The sequence below is a fragment of the Salmo salar genome, chromosome 12 (assembly GCF_965601325.2).
Source record: "Salmo salar chromosome 12, fSalSal1, whole genome shotgun sequence".
Taxonomy (NCBI): Eukaryota; Metazoa; Chordata; class Actinopteri; order Salmoniformes; family Salmonidae; genus Salmo; species Salmo salar.
Genome location: NC_138302.1, coordinates 93,231,929 through 93,249,800, shown reverse-complemented (window position 1 = coordinate 93,249,800; position 17,872 = coordinate 93,231,929). Strand labels below are relative to the sequence as shown.

The 17,872-nt window shown below is 40.9% G+C and overlaps 1 protein-coding gene across 1 annotated transcript in view; it reads left to right on the top strand.

Annotated features, from left to right (window-relative positions):
- Positions 1-6,963, top strand: part of LOC106566015 (metabotropic glutamate receptor 4) — a 281,330-nt gene extending 274,367 nt beyond the window's left edge. The window contains exons 10-11 of the mRNA XM_014133787.3: positions 3,801-4,059; positions 6,062-6,963. Coding sequence (XP_013989262.1) covers positions 3,801-4,059; positions 6,062-6,111 — 309 coding nt within the window. The 3' untranslated portion in view covers positions 6,112-6,963. The remainder of the gene's footprint in view (positions 1-3,800; positions 4,060-6,061) is intronic.
- The last annotated feature ends 10,909 nt before the right edge of the window (positions 6,964-17,872 follow it).

Sequence of the window (17,872 nt, the reverse complement as noted above, 5' to 3'; positions counted from 1 at the left end):
CAGATTACCTTGAGTAATAATTTACTTGTCTAATGTGCATTATAACTAATCATAGTGATACGCCACATACATCATTTATATGCTCTAGTAAATGTGCTTCTTACACAATAACATTGGTGAAGAGCAAGGCTTTGTCATGGATTCTATGATGTCAGTTCTTACACAGTAAAATTGGTGAAGAGCAAGGCTTTGACATGGATTCAATGATATCAGTTTTGTCCTTCACAAACCTTGTCCATCTCTTCATGAATGACATACGGCAAGGACAAACTGACAGAAGTATTTAAATGTCAGTAGTCAACAAGGCTTGACGTGAACATTAATTAACATCTACAGTAAACCACCAGGGATGAACATTAACATCTACAGTAAACCACCAGGGATGAACATTAACATCTACAGTAAACCACCAGGGATGAACATTGACATCTACAGTAAACCACCAGGGATGAACATTAACATCTACAGTAAACCACCAGGGATGACATTAACATCTATAGTAAACCACCAGGGATGACCATTAACATCTATAGTAAACCACCAGGGATGAACATTAACATCTACAGTAAACCACCAGGGATGTACATGTAGAATAGAGGCCTTCACGGGTCCAAAATGTTGGACCTGTTCCGAAATGGACCTGGGACTTTCCCATCCGGACCCATTTTTTTTTTTACCAACCTGAGGACAACTAGACCCGTTCCATATAGACCTGGTCGGCTCCACATCCGATCCGAGTGAGAGCAGCAGCAGAAAAGTACATTTTTAAGCTACTTCATTAAACGGAGCGGATAAAGTGTGAGGGAACGGAGGTAGAGAGAGGTGACGCTCTAGCAGGGGTCGTGCTGTGTGTGTAAGCTACTGTAAGAGGAGGTAGAGAGAGGTGACGCTCTAGCGGGGGTCATGCTGTGTGTTTAGGCTACTGTAAGAGGAGGTAGAGAGAGTTGACGCTCTAGCGGGGGTCGTGCTGTGTGTTTAGGCTACTGTAAGAGGAGGTAGAGAGAGGTGACGCTCTAGCGGGGGTCGTGCTGTGTGTTTAGGCTACTGTAAGAGGAGGTAGAGAGAGGTGACGCTCTAGCGGGGGTCGTGCTGTGTGTTTAGGCTACTGTAAGAGGAGGTAGAGAGAGGTGACGCTCTAGCGGGGGTCGTGCTGCGTGTTTAGGCTACTGTAAGAGGAGGAAGAGAGAGGTGGCGCTCTAGCAGGGGTCATGCTGTGTGTGTGTGTAGGCTACTGTGAAAGTGAAGGGGTGACAAGGGGAACAGGGAGGAGTGAGGGAGAGACGAGAGACGGCAACCAACCAAGCCGACTCGCGCTTTAGTAGACTAACATCCAATATGTTTATATTGTTCCTATTTTGACTGCAGCAAACCAGGAGAAGCTAGTTATCTAGCTAGCTAGCTAGGCTAATTTAGGCTGCATGCAGAATATTAAGTAGCAGCCTACCTTGTTGACTCTTGGTTGTTGTAGCCTGCCCTTCTCCTTTAACTTTTAATTCCATCTTCCATTGATTAGATATCTCCTAACTTTTGCCCCACATTGAGGCTCTATGACAGTAGCCTATTGCCGCTGTGATGACTTATGATTGGCCAACAACAACAACAATTGATAAATGCAACTCTCGCGAAAAGCAAAGAGCAGAAGTGTCACGCCCTGACATGAGAGAGACGGTTTATTTCTCTATGTGGTTAGGTCTGGGTGTGGGGTGGGCATTCTATGGTGTCTATTTCTTTGTGTTGAGCCGAGTATGGTTCCTAATCAGAGGCAGCTGTCTATCGTTGTCTCTGATTAGGAATCATACTTAGGCAGCCTTTCCCCCACCTGTAGGTGTGGGATATTATTTTTGTACTGCTCGTTGTAGCCTGCAAGACGTGATGGTTGTTTGTCATTGTTTATTCTTTTGTTGAAGTGTTCTGAGTTAAAATAAATTCAAGATGAACACGTACCACGCTGCACCTTGGTCTACTCCTTTTGACGATCGTGACAAGAAGCATACATTATACAATTTCTCTCGCTCTCTACTGCATCAGTCGTGTTCGGATCTGTATGGGTCCTTCCGAACAAGTCAGTTAACCTGTCTGGGAATCTGGGACGCTTGCGTCCCACCCTAGTCAACAGCCAGTGGAATCGCATAGCACGAAATACAAATACCTCATAAATGCTATAACTTCAATTTCTCAAACATATGACTATTTTACACCATTTTATAGATACACCTCTCCTGAATCGAACCACGTTGTCCGATTTCAAAAAGGCTTTACAGCAAAAGCAAAACATTAGATTATGTTAGGAGAGTACCCAGCCCAAAATAATCACACTGCCATTTTCAAAGCAACTAGCATGCATCACAAATACCCAACACACAGCTAAATGCAGCACTAACCTTTGACAATCTTCATCAGATGACACTCCTAGGACATCATGTTACACAATACATGCATTTTTTGTTCGGTAAAGTTCATATTTATATATAAAAACAGCATTTTACATCGGCGCGTGACGTTCAGAAAATATTTTCCCTCAAATGCTTCCGGTGAAGCAGCGCTACAATTTACAAAATTACTATTCGAAAACATTGTTAAAATGTAATATTGTCATTCAAAGAATTATAGATTAACATCTCGTGAATGCAACCGCATTGCCAGATTTAAAAATAACTTTACTGGGAAATCACACTTTGCAATAAACGAGGTGCTATGCTCAGAAAAATAGGCTAGGCGATACAGGTTAGCGCCATCTTGGAACCATCTAAAATCAAATATTCCCTTACCTTTGATTATCTTCATCAGAAGGCACTTCCAGGAATCCCAGGTCCACAACAAATGTAGTTTTGTTCGAAAAAGTTAATAATTTATGTCCCAATAGCTCCTTCTTGTTAGCGCGTTCCGAAGGCTACTCATAATGTACTGAAGCGCGGGACTTGTCGTCACGAATGTGCAAAAAATATATATTTACGTTCGTTCAAACATGTCAAACGTTGTATAACATAAATCTTTAGGGCCTTTTTCAATCAGAGCTTCAATAATATTCAAGGCGGGCGATTGCATTGTCTTACTAAACGTTTCGGAATGAAAGTGTACCCATGGGCGCCCGCGTCATAGTAGTAATGGCCCTCCCTCTATGACCAACTTTCCAGGCCTCTCGTTCGGTCAGTTTTTACCGGAGAAGACTCAAACCACTTTGTAAAGACTGTTGACATCTAGTGGAAGCCTTAGGAATTAATCACGGTGTGTTTCATAGGCAAAGTGTTGAAGGTGATTCCACAAATCAGATTTCCACTTCCTGCATAGAATCTTCTCAGGTTTTGGCCTGCCATATGAGTTCTGTTATACTCACAGACACCATTCAAATAGTTTTAGAAACTTTAGAGTGTTTTCTATCCAAATCTACTAATTATATGCATATTCTAGTTACTGGGCAGGAGTAGTAACCAGATTAAATCGGGTACGTTTTTTAATCCGGCCGTGCAAATACTGCCCCCTAGCCCCAACAGGTTAAAATGACCTGAGACCTGTGACAATAATATCATATCCGACCCAGACCCGTGACATTATTTAGAAATCTGGATCTGGATCCGCCCGTGTCCCGGATCAGGTCTGGGGTATTCGGGTCCAGGTGGATCCGTGAAGACCTCTAGGAATGTGGTAATAACTGTCAATACTTAGTGATCTTTATTGACTTTGGGCAGGGAATACAGCCAGCAGATTCCGGATGGCGGTTACATTAACCCTAATCCCATCCTTACCCTTAAAATAATTTTTAGCCATATGTCTAACTCAATCTCCTTGACATTACTTTACAGATGTACATCCAGACCACCACGCTGACCATCTCCGTGAGTCTGAGTGCCTCTGTCTCTCTGGGGATGCTCTACTTGCCCAAGGTCTACGTGATCCTCAGGCACCCGGAGCAGAACGTGCCCAAACGCACGCGCAGCCTTAAGGCCATGGTCACTGCCACCACCATGTCCAACAAGTTCAACCCCAAGGCCAGCCTACGTCCCAATGGAGAGGCCAAGACTGAGCTGTCTGAGAGCCTGGAAACACAAGTTGAGTTAAAAGGTGAAGACTTTACTATATTCTGAATTAGCTGAGTGGATCCTTGTGTTTGATGTTTCTAAGATTAATTTTGTCCTTCAGGCACTGTAAATCACATACATAAATTGGTCTAAGATGTAGAAGGTAGAAAGCACAGTATCCAATTCATTATTTACTAGCCACCTCGCGCCGTTGTTATTTTACACTTCGATGGATTTAGGAAATTGGCTGCCATTTTTTTCATCTTAAGTCTGTTTGTGAGTTGGGGGAGATCTTAAAACATTCCCTGATATGCTCAAATTCTCCGCTGTGTGTGTAGGCCACAAAGGAGGGCATCAGTGCTATTACACCAGCTACCTTATTATAATGGACCTATTGTGTTTTATTTAATGTATTAGATCCATTTAAAGTCTTCTTATACACCGTCTACAACAACCATGTTATATTTTCTCATTTCAATGCACTGAGTTGATTCTTACAGATAAACACTTGTGCTCAATATGGTGATCAGGAATCTAAGTTTCCTTTTTTCACTGTTTGGCTCAGATTTGTGGCACTGTTCAAAGTGTTCAAAGCCAAGTGTAATTAATTGAGAGACAAATGACTTTCTTTTCTGAACCAGCTGAAATTCTCGCTGTCTAAGTCTAATTCAAATTCACTCTAATTTTAATAGCAATCAAAATGCTTGGTGGTTTCTGGGACAGACTCAGGCTTTATACATCTGTGGTAAATAATGACTTCAACCATTGACAGAAATTACTCAGGTGATGGCCAAAACAGTCACACACCTGACCGGCTTACCTCCCAGATAAAAGAAAAGAGAGGTCTGAGTCGGTCTGTCAACAGAGATAGAATACCTATTTGTGGACAAATCTTAATGATGCACGCATATCAATGTGATTCACTGTTCCCCGAGAGCTACAGTATTTGGGGGATTATTTAGCCCCTGCAATATTTCTTTCACCAATAACAAAACTACAGTGATGTCCCCCAAAAATACATTGTGGACAATATACTTGTGTTTATATAGAATGCAACATTGTAAATATTTGATAAAAAAATGTCTATAAGGACGCTGAGCATGGACATGCGTTACAGAACATCAACATATAGGGCTATATCCTAAAATACATTTATTTGGTTTAACAACAACAGCTACATTAAGCCACACAGTAACACAATAAATGAGAAGAGGAAAGACAGAGATTCAATAACCAGCAGCCGATCCTCGTCCTGGGCAGGACAACTGGACCCATTCCATATAGACCTGGTCTATATGGGGGGCTCCCGAGTGATGCAGCGGTCTAAGGCAGTGCATCTCAGTGCAAGAGGCGTCACTACAGACCCTGGTTCGATTCCAGGCTATATCACAAATGGCCGTGATTGGGCGGCGCACAATTGGCCCAGTGTCGCCCATGTTAGGTTTTGACCGGGGTAGGCAGTAAATAAGATTTTTTTCTTAACTGACTTGACTAGCTAAATAAAGATTTTTAAAAAACAATGCACAGGTATTTAAATAAGCACCATTTGTTATTGTCAGGGTCATTGCCAGTGTGGACACATAGTATGATGTAATTGAAAAATTCCTGTCTCCCTGACCAGCTGACATTAGTAGCAGGGACGGTAGGATTTATCCACTCCAGGTCAGCAGATCAGCCAACACATCTGGGGAGACAACTGGATGGTCGAAGCCTTATTACCAAGAAGACAGACAGGGGATAGGAGGTGGAGGTCTGGGGAGACAACTGGCTGGTCGAAGCCTTATTCCCCAGTAGACAGACAGGGGATAGGAGGTGGAGGTCTGGGGAGACAACTGGATGGTCGAAGCCTTATTCCCCAGTAGACAGACAGGGGATAGGAGGTGGAGGTCTGGGGAGACAACTGGCTGGTCGAAGACTTATTCCCCAGTAGACAGACAGGGGATAGGAGGTGAACACTACTTCTTTTGCCCAGTGTATACAGTACTGTAGTAACTGTGACGTACCGCTGGCCTTGTCTGTGTTGTTCGCTTCTTCTTCTTTTTCAGCTTTTGCCACAAAGCAGACATACATCAGCTACAGCAACCATGTCATCTAGGAGAGGAAGGCCATCGTCGTTGTTCTGGATGGTCACCTCGTGGCGCGTGAAAATGTTCTTATGCAGTGGAATGAAATGGGAAATAGAGGAAGAAAATGGACATGGGGCATGTTGTGAGGATCACTAAAGGATTTCCCAGGGAATAGTCATAATAAAGGAAAGAGAGACCACACAGAGATGCAGAGAGGGACCCTCAGGGGCCCAACAGAACAGATACAGTATAATGGTGATGTTCCATCTTGTCGGCCATGACAGACAAGGCCAACACTTCCCCCCTGGCAGAGACCAGAGAGGACATGATGCGGGATGAGGCTTCTCCTCCCTTCTCGTTGTTTGCATTGCAGCTTTATTCTCTCTCTCTCTCTCTCTCTCTCTCTCTCACTCTCTCTCTTTTTTTCTTATCTTATCTTGAGCCGACCGGACTGACATGCAATCCAATTGAAAGAATCTGTTCAGGTGTGTGCGATGCAAGGTTGTAGTCTGCCAGTATTCTCATCAGTAAGGGACATTGCTCTCAATGCTTCAGGAAGTTGCAGAGCCACCAGGATGAGAGTGATCAGTCTTTTATTTTAAGGAGGATTTTAAGTTATGTAATTGTTTTTTTTTGTTTTGTTTTTTTAAAGGTATTCCAGTTTAAAAAGAAAAGACTGGATGAAAGAAACCATTCCAACAATGCAGGATAATTGTACGCCATCATATTTTTGTTGTTTTTGCCTTTCCTGTCTTCATTGAGTTGACCCAAAAAATTATAATGATGTTGACAAAAAAAGAATATGGTCATTACTGATTTTGAGCATGCCAGTTTGAACATCCTGTGTTGTTGTAAAAAAAAATATTTGGAATGCGTTCAAACTCTGTTGCAGTGTCGTTTCTATTATATGTAAATTCCAAACTGGTGAAGATCTAGTGAGTGATCTTTGTTTTTTTGTGTGAGGTGAGGCCCTGATCTGTGTTACCAGCTAACCAAAGGCTGCCACTGTCCTCTGCCCACTTTGCCCATACTTTAATACTGTAACTCCAGACTAAAACAAAGAGTCTCTCAGTAAAAATAGAGAGGTGTCATGGTGGACTCAACACAGAGGTGCAGAATGCCTCAAGATAAAAAGTAATATTCAATATCTGTAAGTTTGATTAAATATTAGCACTTCACTCCACATACTGTTCTCATGGGCAATAACCTTCAATCTGGATAACAACACAAAACAAATTATAAGGCTAGAGAAATGTATCGACCAATATCACCAATACAATCAACACCAAAACATGTCGGAGAGTAAGCATGGAGTACCAATCCCCAAAAGACTATGAGACTCCTTGACGGACACAGACGATTTATGCTTTTCACCACCGGGAATGGTAAGTGTAGAAACCGACTTGCTAAAGTCGATAAATGATAAACTGGGCATACTTGAACTAGTCAGTAAAGATATAAAGCAATTGAAGGCGAGCCTCGAGATGAGTGACGAAAAAGCTGTGACAATGGAGAAAGAAACAAACAAGCTAAAAGGTACAGTCAATACAATTGAAATGGACGTTAAAGAACTTAAAAAGGAGAACATGTTTCTGAGACAAGCCTTACTTGAAATACAGACTAGAGCTATGAGAGCAACTCTGGTATTTACTGGTATCAAAGAAAAAGAGGGTGAAGATCCTGAAGGTGTGGTGAAATAATTATTTATTGAAGAGCTACAGATCCCAGGCGATACTGTTAACAAAATCAAACTCTTACGTGTACACCGTTTAGGACAGAGATATAAGCACCCAATCATTGACAAATTTGCATTCTTCAAAAATAAAATAAAATGTTAAAAGCCTAGGTGAAAGACTCACTGGCACGAAAATAGCATGAATGATCAGTTCCCGAAGGAAATTGCAGAACGGCGTAGTTTATCTCGTAGTCGATAAACTGTATATTGATAACCAATTGTTCCGAGACACCAAGACTACTCCATGGCTATTCTAAATAGTACAAAGTTCCCATAGAGGAGTCCAATAACGGAACACCCAATACTATCCATGGTAGGGATTGTAATACATTTTTTGTGAAAACTAGTCTCTCAGGCTGCAAGAGGCCCTATAGTGAGATACCATCGATGACCCCCATCCATTTCCAACAGCTATCCTCCCGGTCACACAAAGGTACAGCTAAGATGTACAGATCCAAATCGATTAAATGGGGAGTAAAGTTTCCCCAGGGGAGTATGCCACACAGTAGTCATCCACCCAAGATGATATCCATAATGGATAAAACAGTGGTTGAGACTAATTCATAAAAAATAAATTATCTCTGAGGACTGTGTCCTGTTTTGAAAAATGCTTCAGCGATATACTAGTACACTATATCACCTCAAGTTGCAGAAAGGAATCTACTCAAGACAAAATGCCAAAGGATCCAGTAGTCCTTTCAGCCGCCATCATTTCTCTGAATAAATACATCAGAAGTGGTTGCTGTAAAACTGAGCAGTCCTTTCGTTTTTTTCATTTTATATTGTGAGGTCATTTGTGATGTGAACTCAACGCTGCGTTTCCATTAACCTCTGTATTACTAAAATAATAAAATAATGTGAGTGCTGACCAAATGAAATGGCAAGTTAATGTACGTTATTAAATAGATTGATGATGTTCGCTTTTATGTCTTGACAAATCTAAAAAGGGAAAAATGTGAACAAAAAAGAAACAGTGCCTGGCTATCTGACTACGTATTTGTAAAACCTATTGAAAAGTAATGAAGTGTGTGGAGCATGTCCAGTTTTTAAAAAAAATACAAAATCACATTTCTAATAAAAATTTAATTACAAGCTTCTCTTCTTTCTTTCAAAATTGTTCTCTCTTACAGTATTGTATTTGTATGACCTAAAGTGTCAGTAGGTCAGACTGGGGAAACAGTAAATAAATAATTGAGTGTAAAGCGTCAGTAGGTCAGAATGGGGAATCAATAAAGAAATACTTTTGTAAAGCGTCAGTAGGTCAGGATGGGGAAACCGTAAAGTAATAATTGAGTGTAATGTGCAACATTTACACGTTCTGTATGAGAGGAGGCCTCGCTCCACTGGTCTGGCTTGTCAGAAAGAGAGGAAGGGAGCGGGAGAGAGAGGGACATAGAGAGAGATGGAGGGAAGGAAGGAGCGAGGGAAGAAGAGCCAACAGGACTGACCTGACTGTCTCGGGGAGGGCAGCAGAGGGCAGACGTGATGTCATTACTTTAGATGCAGAAAGTTCAGGAGATTTCAGGCTAGAACATTAACTGGTAAAATAACTTCACTATTTGGCAAGAACCAAACTAACAATGTGGTATAACAGCTAATTACCGTTTTATAAAGAATCTATAAACTAATCAGTTTGATAAACTTGTTAACTCCATTCTAAGTCATTTTAAGTAAACGTTAATGTAAAGTGTTACCGAAAAAGGATTTGTTGACAATGTTATCTATTACAAAAAAAGTTGAATTAGAGGGACAACAAATCCTGTGAGTAAGTTTGTTTCTCATTACTTGTGAGAGACGTTGTTGACCCCTTTATCCTTTGATACAACTTCCACACCTCCTGTGATGATGCATGGTACATGTCTGTGTGTGTAAATGTGTGTGTGTGTGTGTGTGTGTGTGTGTGTGTGTGTGTGTGGCTATGACAAAGGAAGAGCAAACTAAAGAAAGATGATGAACACCAATTAATAACAGAGGAATGAAAGAAAGAAAGATCAGCAAGTTGACAAGAAAGACAATGACTTCCATCGTCAGCTTGGTTGTGTTGACATAATTGCTTTAATAATAGCATCACAGGGGAACAGAATTGGTGGTGGAAAACAAGCAATTATTTCAAATGAATGGTTAGTAGGCCATATTTTTATACTTCAATACATGGCCCCTGCAGTGGTAATGTCCAGCATTGAGAGTCTGTTCATCTCAAGCCTTCAGAATGATTGCCCCTCAATTAGGCAACAAAAGCCAGAAAAATAACAGTATCACAGTCTCATACTGCTAAATTCATGTTATTTGTACACTGGAATATAGGTGAAATTGTGTGCAATAGCATAAGGTGCCATCTAAACACCATCATCCTCAAACGCTATAGCCTACTTAAGGTGTGAGAGAGCAATGCCTGTGTCTTTTACCTCCTAGTATTCAGATCATAACAAAAAACATTTTCTAATGAACTCAATGAAACACATTGCTCACTTCACATGAAAAACCAAGTAATCATTGTTCACATATTCAATAGACTGAAAATGATAAGGTTATAATTAACGTACAAATAGATGACTAACAGAATGTTAAAGGCAACATGTTTTTCAACAAAAACAAGCTGAAATACAAAACATTAGTGACTGAACCGACTCAAAATCACTAAAAGCAGGACTTCCCTCCTTGCCACAGGGAACAATGTGTAAAAATAGATGAATACAAGACAACATTTTTACTTGAGCATCTGGACGTTTTTTTGCTTCAATAAGTCTCAATCTGAAAGCCAGCCATTTTAAATAAACTCAAGCGTATTTAGGACAATTTCATCCGCTGTTGCAAAGTAATAGCGAAGAAAATGTGTAATCTGTCAAAAAATGACAGTCCGACTATTCTTCTGTGAAAAAATATTGAGGAGTTCAATGTAATCCTCTGAACTGTGTAATTGCAGATTGAGTAATACACTTGCTTTGATTGAAGTTGAGATGTTTAAGCCAGTGAATCATACAGTATATGGCACTGATGAGTCTGTAATGGACAGTTAGTGAAGACACCAGTAGTAATGGACATCCACATAGTTGATCTAAAGATCTGTTAGTGAAGCCACCAGAAGACACCATACCAAACAACAGCTAAGAGGCCATCTTTCAGATCCACAGATATTAGTTTGATTTATTCAAGTGTAGCAGGATTCCCAACCCTGTCAAAACATCACTCCATAGCAGAGGGGACACAGAGAAGAATCACTGAAAATCTTTTTCTGACAGATTATTCCCGCTTCAAGTATGAGACCTCCATGCGTCATCCATGCATCACATTTGCATCCATCCATAAGAGAACATTGGGGTGTAATGCATTCCATAGATAACTTGAACATGCTGGCCAAGATGTGGGACACTTGAACATTTCCAACAATAGTATAGGTGGTGAAAATCACTGAAATAGTTGACTGACTTCAACGATGCCATCAAAGGCAATTATGATTATACACTTACCCCAGTATTTGAGTGTTTGTGCCTGATTCATGAGCTTGTGCAGTTGAAGGGCATTTCTTATTTACAATTTTCTTATCAGTTCACTGTCTGCCAGTCCACAATACAGCCACCTCCCATGACAGAATGAGTACAACCAATAGACACAGCTACAGGAAACAAATGTTCATTGCGTTGTGCACTAATACACAGTACAGAGACCTGGACATTGCAGCATTGTTTGTCTCCTCATGAGTCCTGAGCTCCCTCTACTGTGGTGCACTGTACTGTCTGCATAGCCTCAAACAAACAGCTCTGTCCTGTCCTTATCCTGCTTTGCTCTCCTGTGAAAACCAGGCTTTGCTTTTCAAGAGGAGAGCCACACACGCTCTTTTAAAAGCTTAACAGCATTATGTTGGGGACTGCATACCCGGAAATGATGTGGCTTCTTGCTTTACAAAGGGGATTGTCAGAAACCTAAAATAAAATATATTCCATTCAGGGACTTCTTACGTCTACACTGAGAGTACAATTTTTTTATTTCACCTTTATTTAACCAGGTAGGCCAGTTGAGAACAAGTTCTCTTTTACAACTGTGACCTGGCCAAGATAAAGCAAAGCAGTGCGACCCAAACAACAACACAAAGTTACACATGGAATAAACAAACATGCAGTCAATAATACAATAGAAAAGGTCTATATACAGTGTGTGCAAATTAGGTAGGATAAGGGAGGTAAGGCAATAAATAGGCCATAGTGGCGAAATAATTACAATGTAGCAATTAAACACTGGAGTGATAGATGTGCAGAAGATGAGTGTGCAAGTAGAGATACTGGGGTGCAAAGGAGAAAAATAAATAAAATAAATAACAGTATGGGGGATGAGGTAGTTGGATGGGATATTTACTGATGGGCTATGTACAGGTGCATTTATCTGTGAGCTGCTCTGACAGCTGGTGCTTAAAATTAGTGAGGGAGACATGAGTCTCCAGCTTCAGTGATGTTTGCAGTTCGTTCCAGTCATTGGCAGCAGTGAACTGGAAGGAAAGGCAGCCAAAGGAGGAATTGGCTTTGGCGATGACCAGTCAGATATACCTGCTGGAGCGCGTGCTACGGGTGGGTGCTGCAAATTATTCAGAACACCTGCTCTTTCCATGACATAGAAGACCAGGTGAATCCAGGTGAAAGCTATGATCCCTTATTGATGTTACTTGTTAAATCCAATTCAATCAGTGTAGATGAAGGGGAGGAAACAGGTTAATTTTCATGAAAGATTTTTAAGCCTTAAGACAGTTGAGACATGGATTGTGTATGTGTGCCATACAGAGGGTGAATGGGCAAGGCAAAATATTTCAGTGCCTTTGAATGGTGTATGGTGGTAGGTACCTTGCCCACCGGTTTGAGTGTGTTAAAAACTAGGTTTTTAACTGCTGCTGAGTTTTTCAGCACTCAACAGTTTCCCGTGTATCAACAATGGTACATCACCCAAAGGACATCCAGACATCTTGACACAACTGTGGGAAGTAATGGAGTCAAGATGGGCCAGCAACCCTGTGGAACGCTTTCGACACCTTGTAGAGTCCATTCCCCGACGAATTGAGGCTGTTCTGAGGACAAAAAGGGGATGCAACTCAATATTAGGAAGGTGATCCTAATGTTTAATACACTCAGTGTATATTTCCAGACACTATATCATAATTCAAATATAAACAACTGCATTGACTGCATTGCTCCTAGGTTTGAGGGAGGGAGGGAGAAACGGGATACATCTTTTATACTTTATGTTGCTAGGAAACACAAGGCTTGCTTCATGAATACCTCCACCGTGACACAGTGAATGCAGAACTCAAAGCTCTTAATGTCTTGACAGTTCACTGATTGGTTTAAAGCCTTGTGTTGAGGTTAATGCGGTTCGTACAGAGAAACATGCCCAGCTACAACGATATGCACACTGTTAAGCGCGGAAAACACATCCCACTCAATCTTTGCGAAATGGTATAATTATCCCGCAACAATTAGGGAAGAGGAAACTGATGTAAATATCTGTTAATTATGATGAACCGAATTGCAATTCTGGTTTATTTGAATCTATGTTAATTCATTCAACTCTATTGTACTTGTTTCCCTCCTTGCTTTTGTATCCATTATCGGCTGAGATGTAGCCATATCTAACTGGTCGTCTCATCTCCAAGGTTGTGGTTACCAATCAGAGTGTCTGAATAACAGAAGATTCCTTAGGTGTCCACTTAACATTGTGTTTAAATGAGCCCAAGGGAGAGAAGGCAGAAATGTGGACAGACTGGTAGCATGCTCCCCACAGGGAGGCAAGCCAGGAGTAAGGAGGTGGGTGATGGCTTTACCATGAAAGTAGGCCAACGTGACCGGGACTGCACCACAGCTGTATCCGTTTACTGCCAAGGCATTTGCTTAATTTCACAGCCCTATTCAATCATACTTACCTGGTTTTCACTTGGACATGATGTGCTAACTATCGGGACTTCCTGGTATTTCAACTTACTCAATACAGCTGCTGCTAGCTACAATGAAACATGATCCGGTTAGTGGTGTGGGTTTTAATGAAATAATGAAAACAAAAAGTAGACAAAAATAAATGGTAAATTGCAGGGGTGCAACTTTGGTTGTAGAAGTGGGGGGGACAATTTATTTTGTATCCAGTCAGATAAACACACCCAAACAGCCTACCTGGCCGTTCGGAGGCGTCCGCATGGTAAAGCACATTGTTGCCTCGTTATGTATCACATTCCAATAATAAAACTGTGTGGGGGGGGGGACAAAAATGCAATTTCAGAATGTGGGGCGGGGGACATGTCCCCATCACCAGTGAAAGTTGCACCCCTGGTAAATTGACAGTCCATCCAAACCTGGCAAAGAAGAAAGTTCTGAGCTGCATTGGTTTCCTCGTGATCCTTGGGTAGCCTACATTCTCTCTCTCTCCCTCATATCCTCGTATCCCAAGTCTGGAACAGACATCTGTCTGAAGGTAGTCCCTGGTCTCTGGAGAGGTCTATGGAGAGGTCTATGGAGAGATCTATAGAGAGGCCTACGGAGAGTCTATGGAAAAATCTATAGAGAGATCTATGGAGAGGTCTATGGAGAGATCTATGGAGAGGTCTCATTAAATATCTGGTAGTCAATCGTGAGACAGATACAGTATGGCTTGCATTTTGAATGGCTTGCATCTAAATGGCTTGCATTTAGAACAGTGATTTAAGGACTTAAGATACTTCTCCAAGAAATGAATGCCCTTGTTTCTTGACTAAGAATGTATGCTCTACTAAATGCTGTCTTGCGATTGACTAAGTCCCTTGAATCCAATGAGCACCCTCCTGATGCTTTTTAAAACTCAGACATGTCAGGACTCTCATTTCCTTTGTTATCTGGAGGGTGGTATCGTAGCAACATTTGACAATGGCTTCCTGGATTTTCAACATTTCACATAAAACTTCAAACAGATAAATTGGTTTGAGGGGAGAGAAAAATCCCATTATAATCCAAAGTGGGTTTTGATTAAGACGTACAGTAGGTGTTCTTCTGACTTTAGTGTTTATGACATCCTATATATGCTGCACCCACAATCCATACTAATTCAGTACCAATAAGATAATGAAATTCATATGACCTCATATCTCGTAATGTTCAAAACAATTCCCATTTGGTGTTGAATATGCTTTGAGCATGTACAGAAGACTCCAGGTTTTTTCTCCTCCCACCCACAGCTCCCATCATGTGGCACATGCGTGTGGAAAATGTAATATATGAGTTCACTCCTGGCCAGTATCAAGTACCCTTTGTGGAATGGCCCAGTGTTCCATGCAACTCTGCAGCAAAGCACAGCTTCCAACCCCCCTATCCTAATAGCCCACAGGTGTTCGGCTAATTTGATGCCTAGAAGCTATTTGGAGCTTCATCCTGCTGATTTTGTGTTTGAAACAATTGTGATCTCCTACAGCTCACAAAGAATGTTCCATTCCTTCCTTGGACATAGATTTTTGAACATTATTAATTTGTAAACAGAGGGAGGTTAACTGCAGCTAGAATCAAATGAAGAGTACAATGCATACTGTTAATTTCATTCTGAGCATGTGTGACTATGAACTAATGATGTACAATCAGGAAGATATTTGGACTTTCCATTGATATCACAAGTCACTCAGAAAACCTTAATTTGGCAGGATCCTGGAAGTCTAGACTACATAAAGTACAAGAAGACTGCATCTTTTATATTTTCAATCAAATGCACTAAAAACAGTGATGATTATATAAGGGATATTATTACACCTGTTAGCTCTTCAGAGTCTCTGTAGTGGTTGCGATGCATCCCCTGATTATATTCTATAACTGTTGCATGCAGTGGCATCGTGGCGTCATATGTTACAGGGACACCATAGCTGTATCTCATGGGTTAAAAGAACAAAACAAAAGAAATAGAAATAAACCTGGCTAAAATAACACATTGGTTTCTCTTCAATCATCACGATGCAGTAGCCTGGTATCAACTGATACGGATGCAGTGCAAGTAGATGGCATCTCATTTCATGATAAACACATATTCCATTTGAGAGGAGAGTGCATTTAGAGTGAAAGCATTTGGCTATGCTTCCCACATATTCCATGAATCAAAATTGTAGCATTACCATCAATTTCATGGTTATCTGTCAAAAAAACAGTCATCTTCAGGAGGAAAGAGCTCTTGTTTGATGTCGAATGTGTTAAATTATCTATTGACAGCTTAAAGTAAAGGGATTTTTCTTTATAGAAGTAACACTTTAGGAGGTGAATAAGTTTGCTTTAGCTGGAGGGGTTTAAAATAAGTACAGTGTCACTGCTCACTCCATGTGACAGCGAGAGGGAGCCTAGAGGGATTACTAAATTAAAATCTAATCACCTAATGTCTTACTTCTCAACCTCCAGGAAGAACTTGGCTTGTCCATGTCAGCTATCTCTCGACATTGCTGCTGGCACGGGATAGACACTTGACTGAGAAACATGTCTGAAGTATATTAGTGAGTTGACAAGTCTTAAATAATTTCTGAAATATCTGGAGAGAGAGCAATCTGTAAACCATGTCATTGTAAAATGTTTAAAAAAAATGTTTTCCCCTTTTTCATTTTTTTGCTGTGTTTTGACTTCATGCTGTAATATACTGAAAGAAGTCCAGCATAGCAGCAACAGGATGAATGGTTGTTATGATGAGAGGTGATGGATTACACACACATATTTGGTTTTCACTCCATATTGCCTTGTCCAAGGTCGGAAACAGCCCAGGCGGCAGCAAAAACATTAAATGAGTACACAATCCCATTTCAAGCAAGCCTTAAATTGAACAAGCATTTTTTTTCACACTTTGCTTCCAAAACTACAATTTATTTCTTAATCTGGCAATCCGTCATCTTTTGTATAAAGGGTGGGTCTAATCCTGAATGCTGATTGGTGAAAAACTGGCAAGGGCCTGTGAATAGCCCACCTATGATCTGGACAAGGTAAATACAGACACTGGATCAAACCTTTCAATTTTGACGGTTTACTGTCCACGAAATGTGTGATAATGTTATATTTTATTTGCTCTTGAGTAATTGCAACTTAATCAATATTTTGAGAGGATATGGACAGAAGATTTCAATCAGACTTTAAAGTTTTTTTTATACAGTACATGTTCAAAGAAATTTCAAAACAATAAGTGAAAATTCAAGCCTAATATATTCAAGACTCTATAGTACATTTGAAGATATTGCTGTGAAAGGGCCTTTGCCGTTGTCTTGGATAATATACTTTAAACAACTGTGGCTTGGAAAAAAAACTCACAAGGAAAATGTCACGCCCTGATCTGTTTCACCTGTTCCTATAATTGCATCCACCCCCTCCAGGTGTCACTTATTTTCCCCAGTGTATTTATCCCTGTTTCCTGTCTCTCTGTGCCAGTTCGTCTTGTATGTTTAGTCAAGTCAAGTAGCGTGTTTTTCCCATACGCCTTTTGCTAGTCTCCTTTTTCTAGTCCTCCCGGTTTTGACCCCTGCCTGTTTCTGGACTCCGTACCCGCCTGCCTGACCATTCTGCCTGCCTTGACCACGAGCCTGTCTGCCACTCTGTACCTCCTGGACTCTGATCTGGTTTTGACCTTTTTGCCTGTCCACGACCATTCTCTTGCCTACCCCTTTGGATTATTAAACAATGTAAGACTCCAACCATCTGCCTCCAGTGTTTGCATCTGGGTCTTGCATTGTGCATTGATAGAAAAACACTTAGACAAATATCCTATCTTTTCGCTTAGGCTAGGAAAAAAACTTGAAAGAAAAAACTCAGACAAATCTCGTGCATTCATGGTGGCGCCGGAGAGTAGGACTGCCGTCTTATCGGCTCTCAACTGATCATGCTATTTTGTTTGTTTATTCACTTTGTTCGTAACTCGTTTTGTACATAATGTTGCTGCTACTGTCTCTTATGACCGAAAAGAGCTTCTGGACATCAGAACTGGGATTACTCACCTCAAATTGGACGAGGAGTTCTTCTTCAATGAGTCGGACGCGAGTAATATACTGCACACACCCGACCAGGCCCCGATACCTGTGATTTGCTGAAAAATGAAACTTAGAT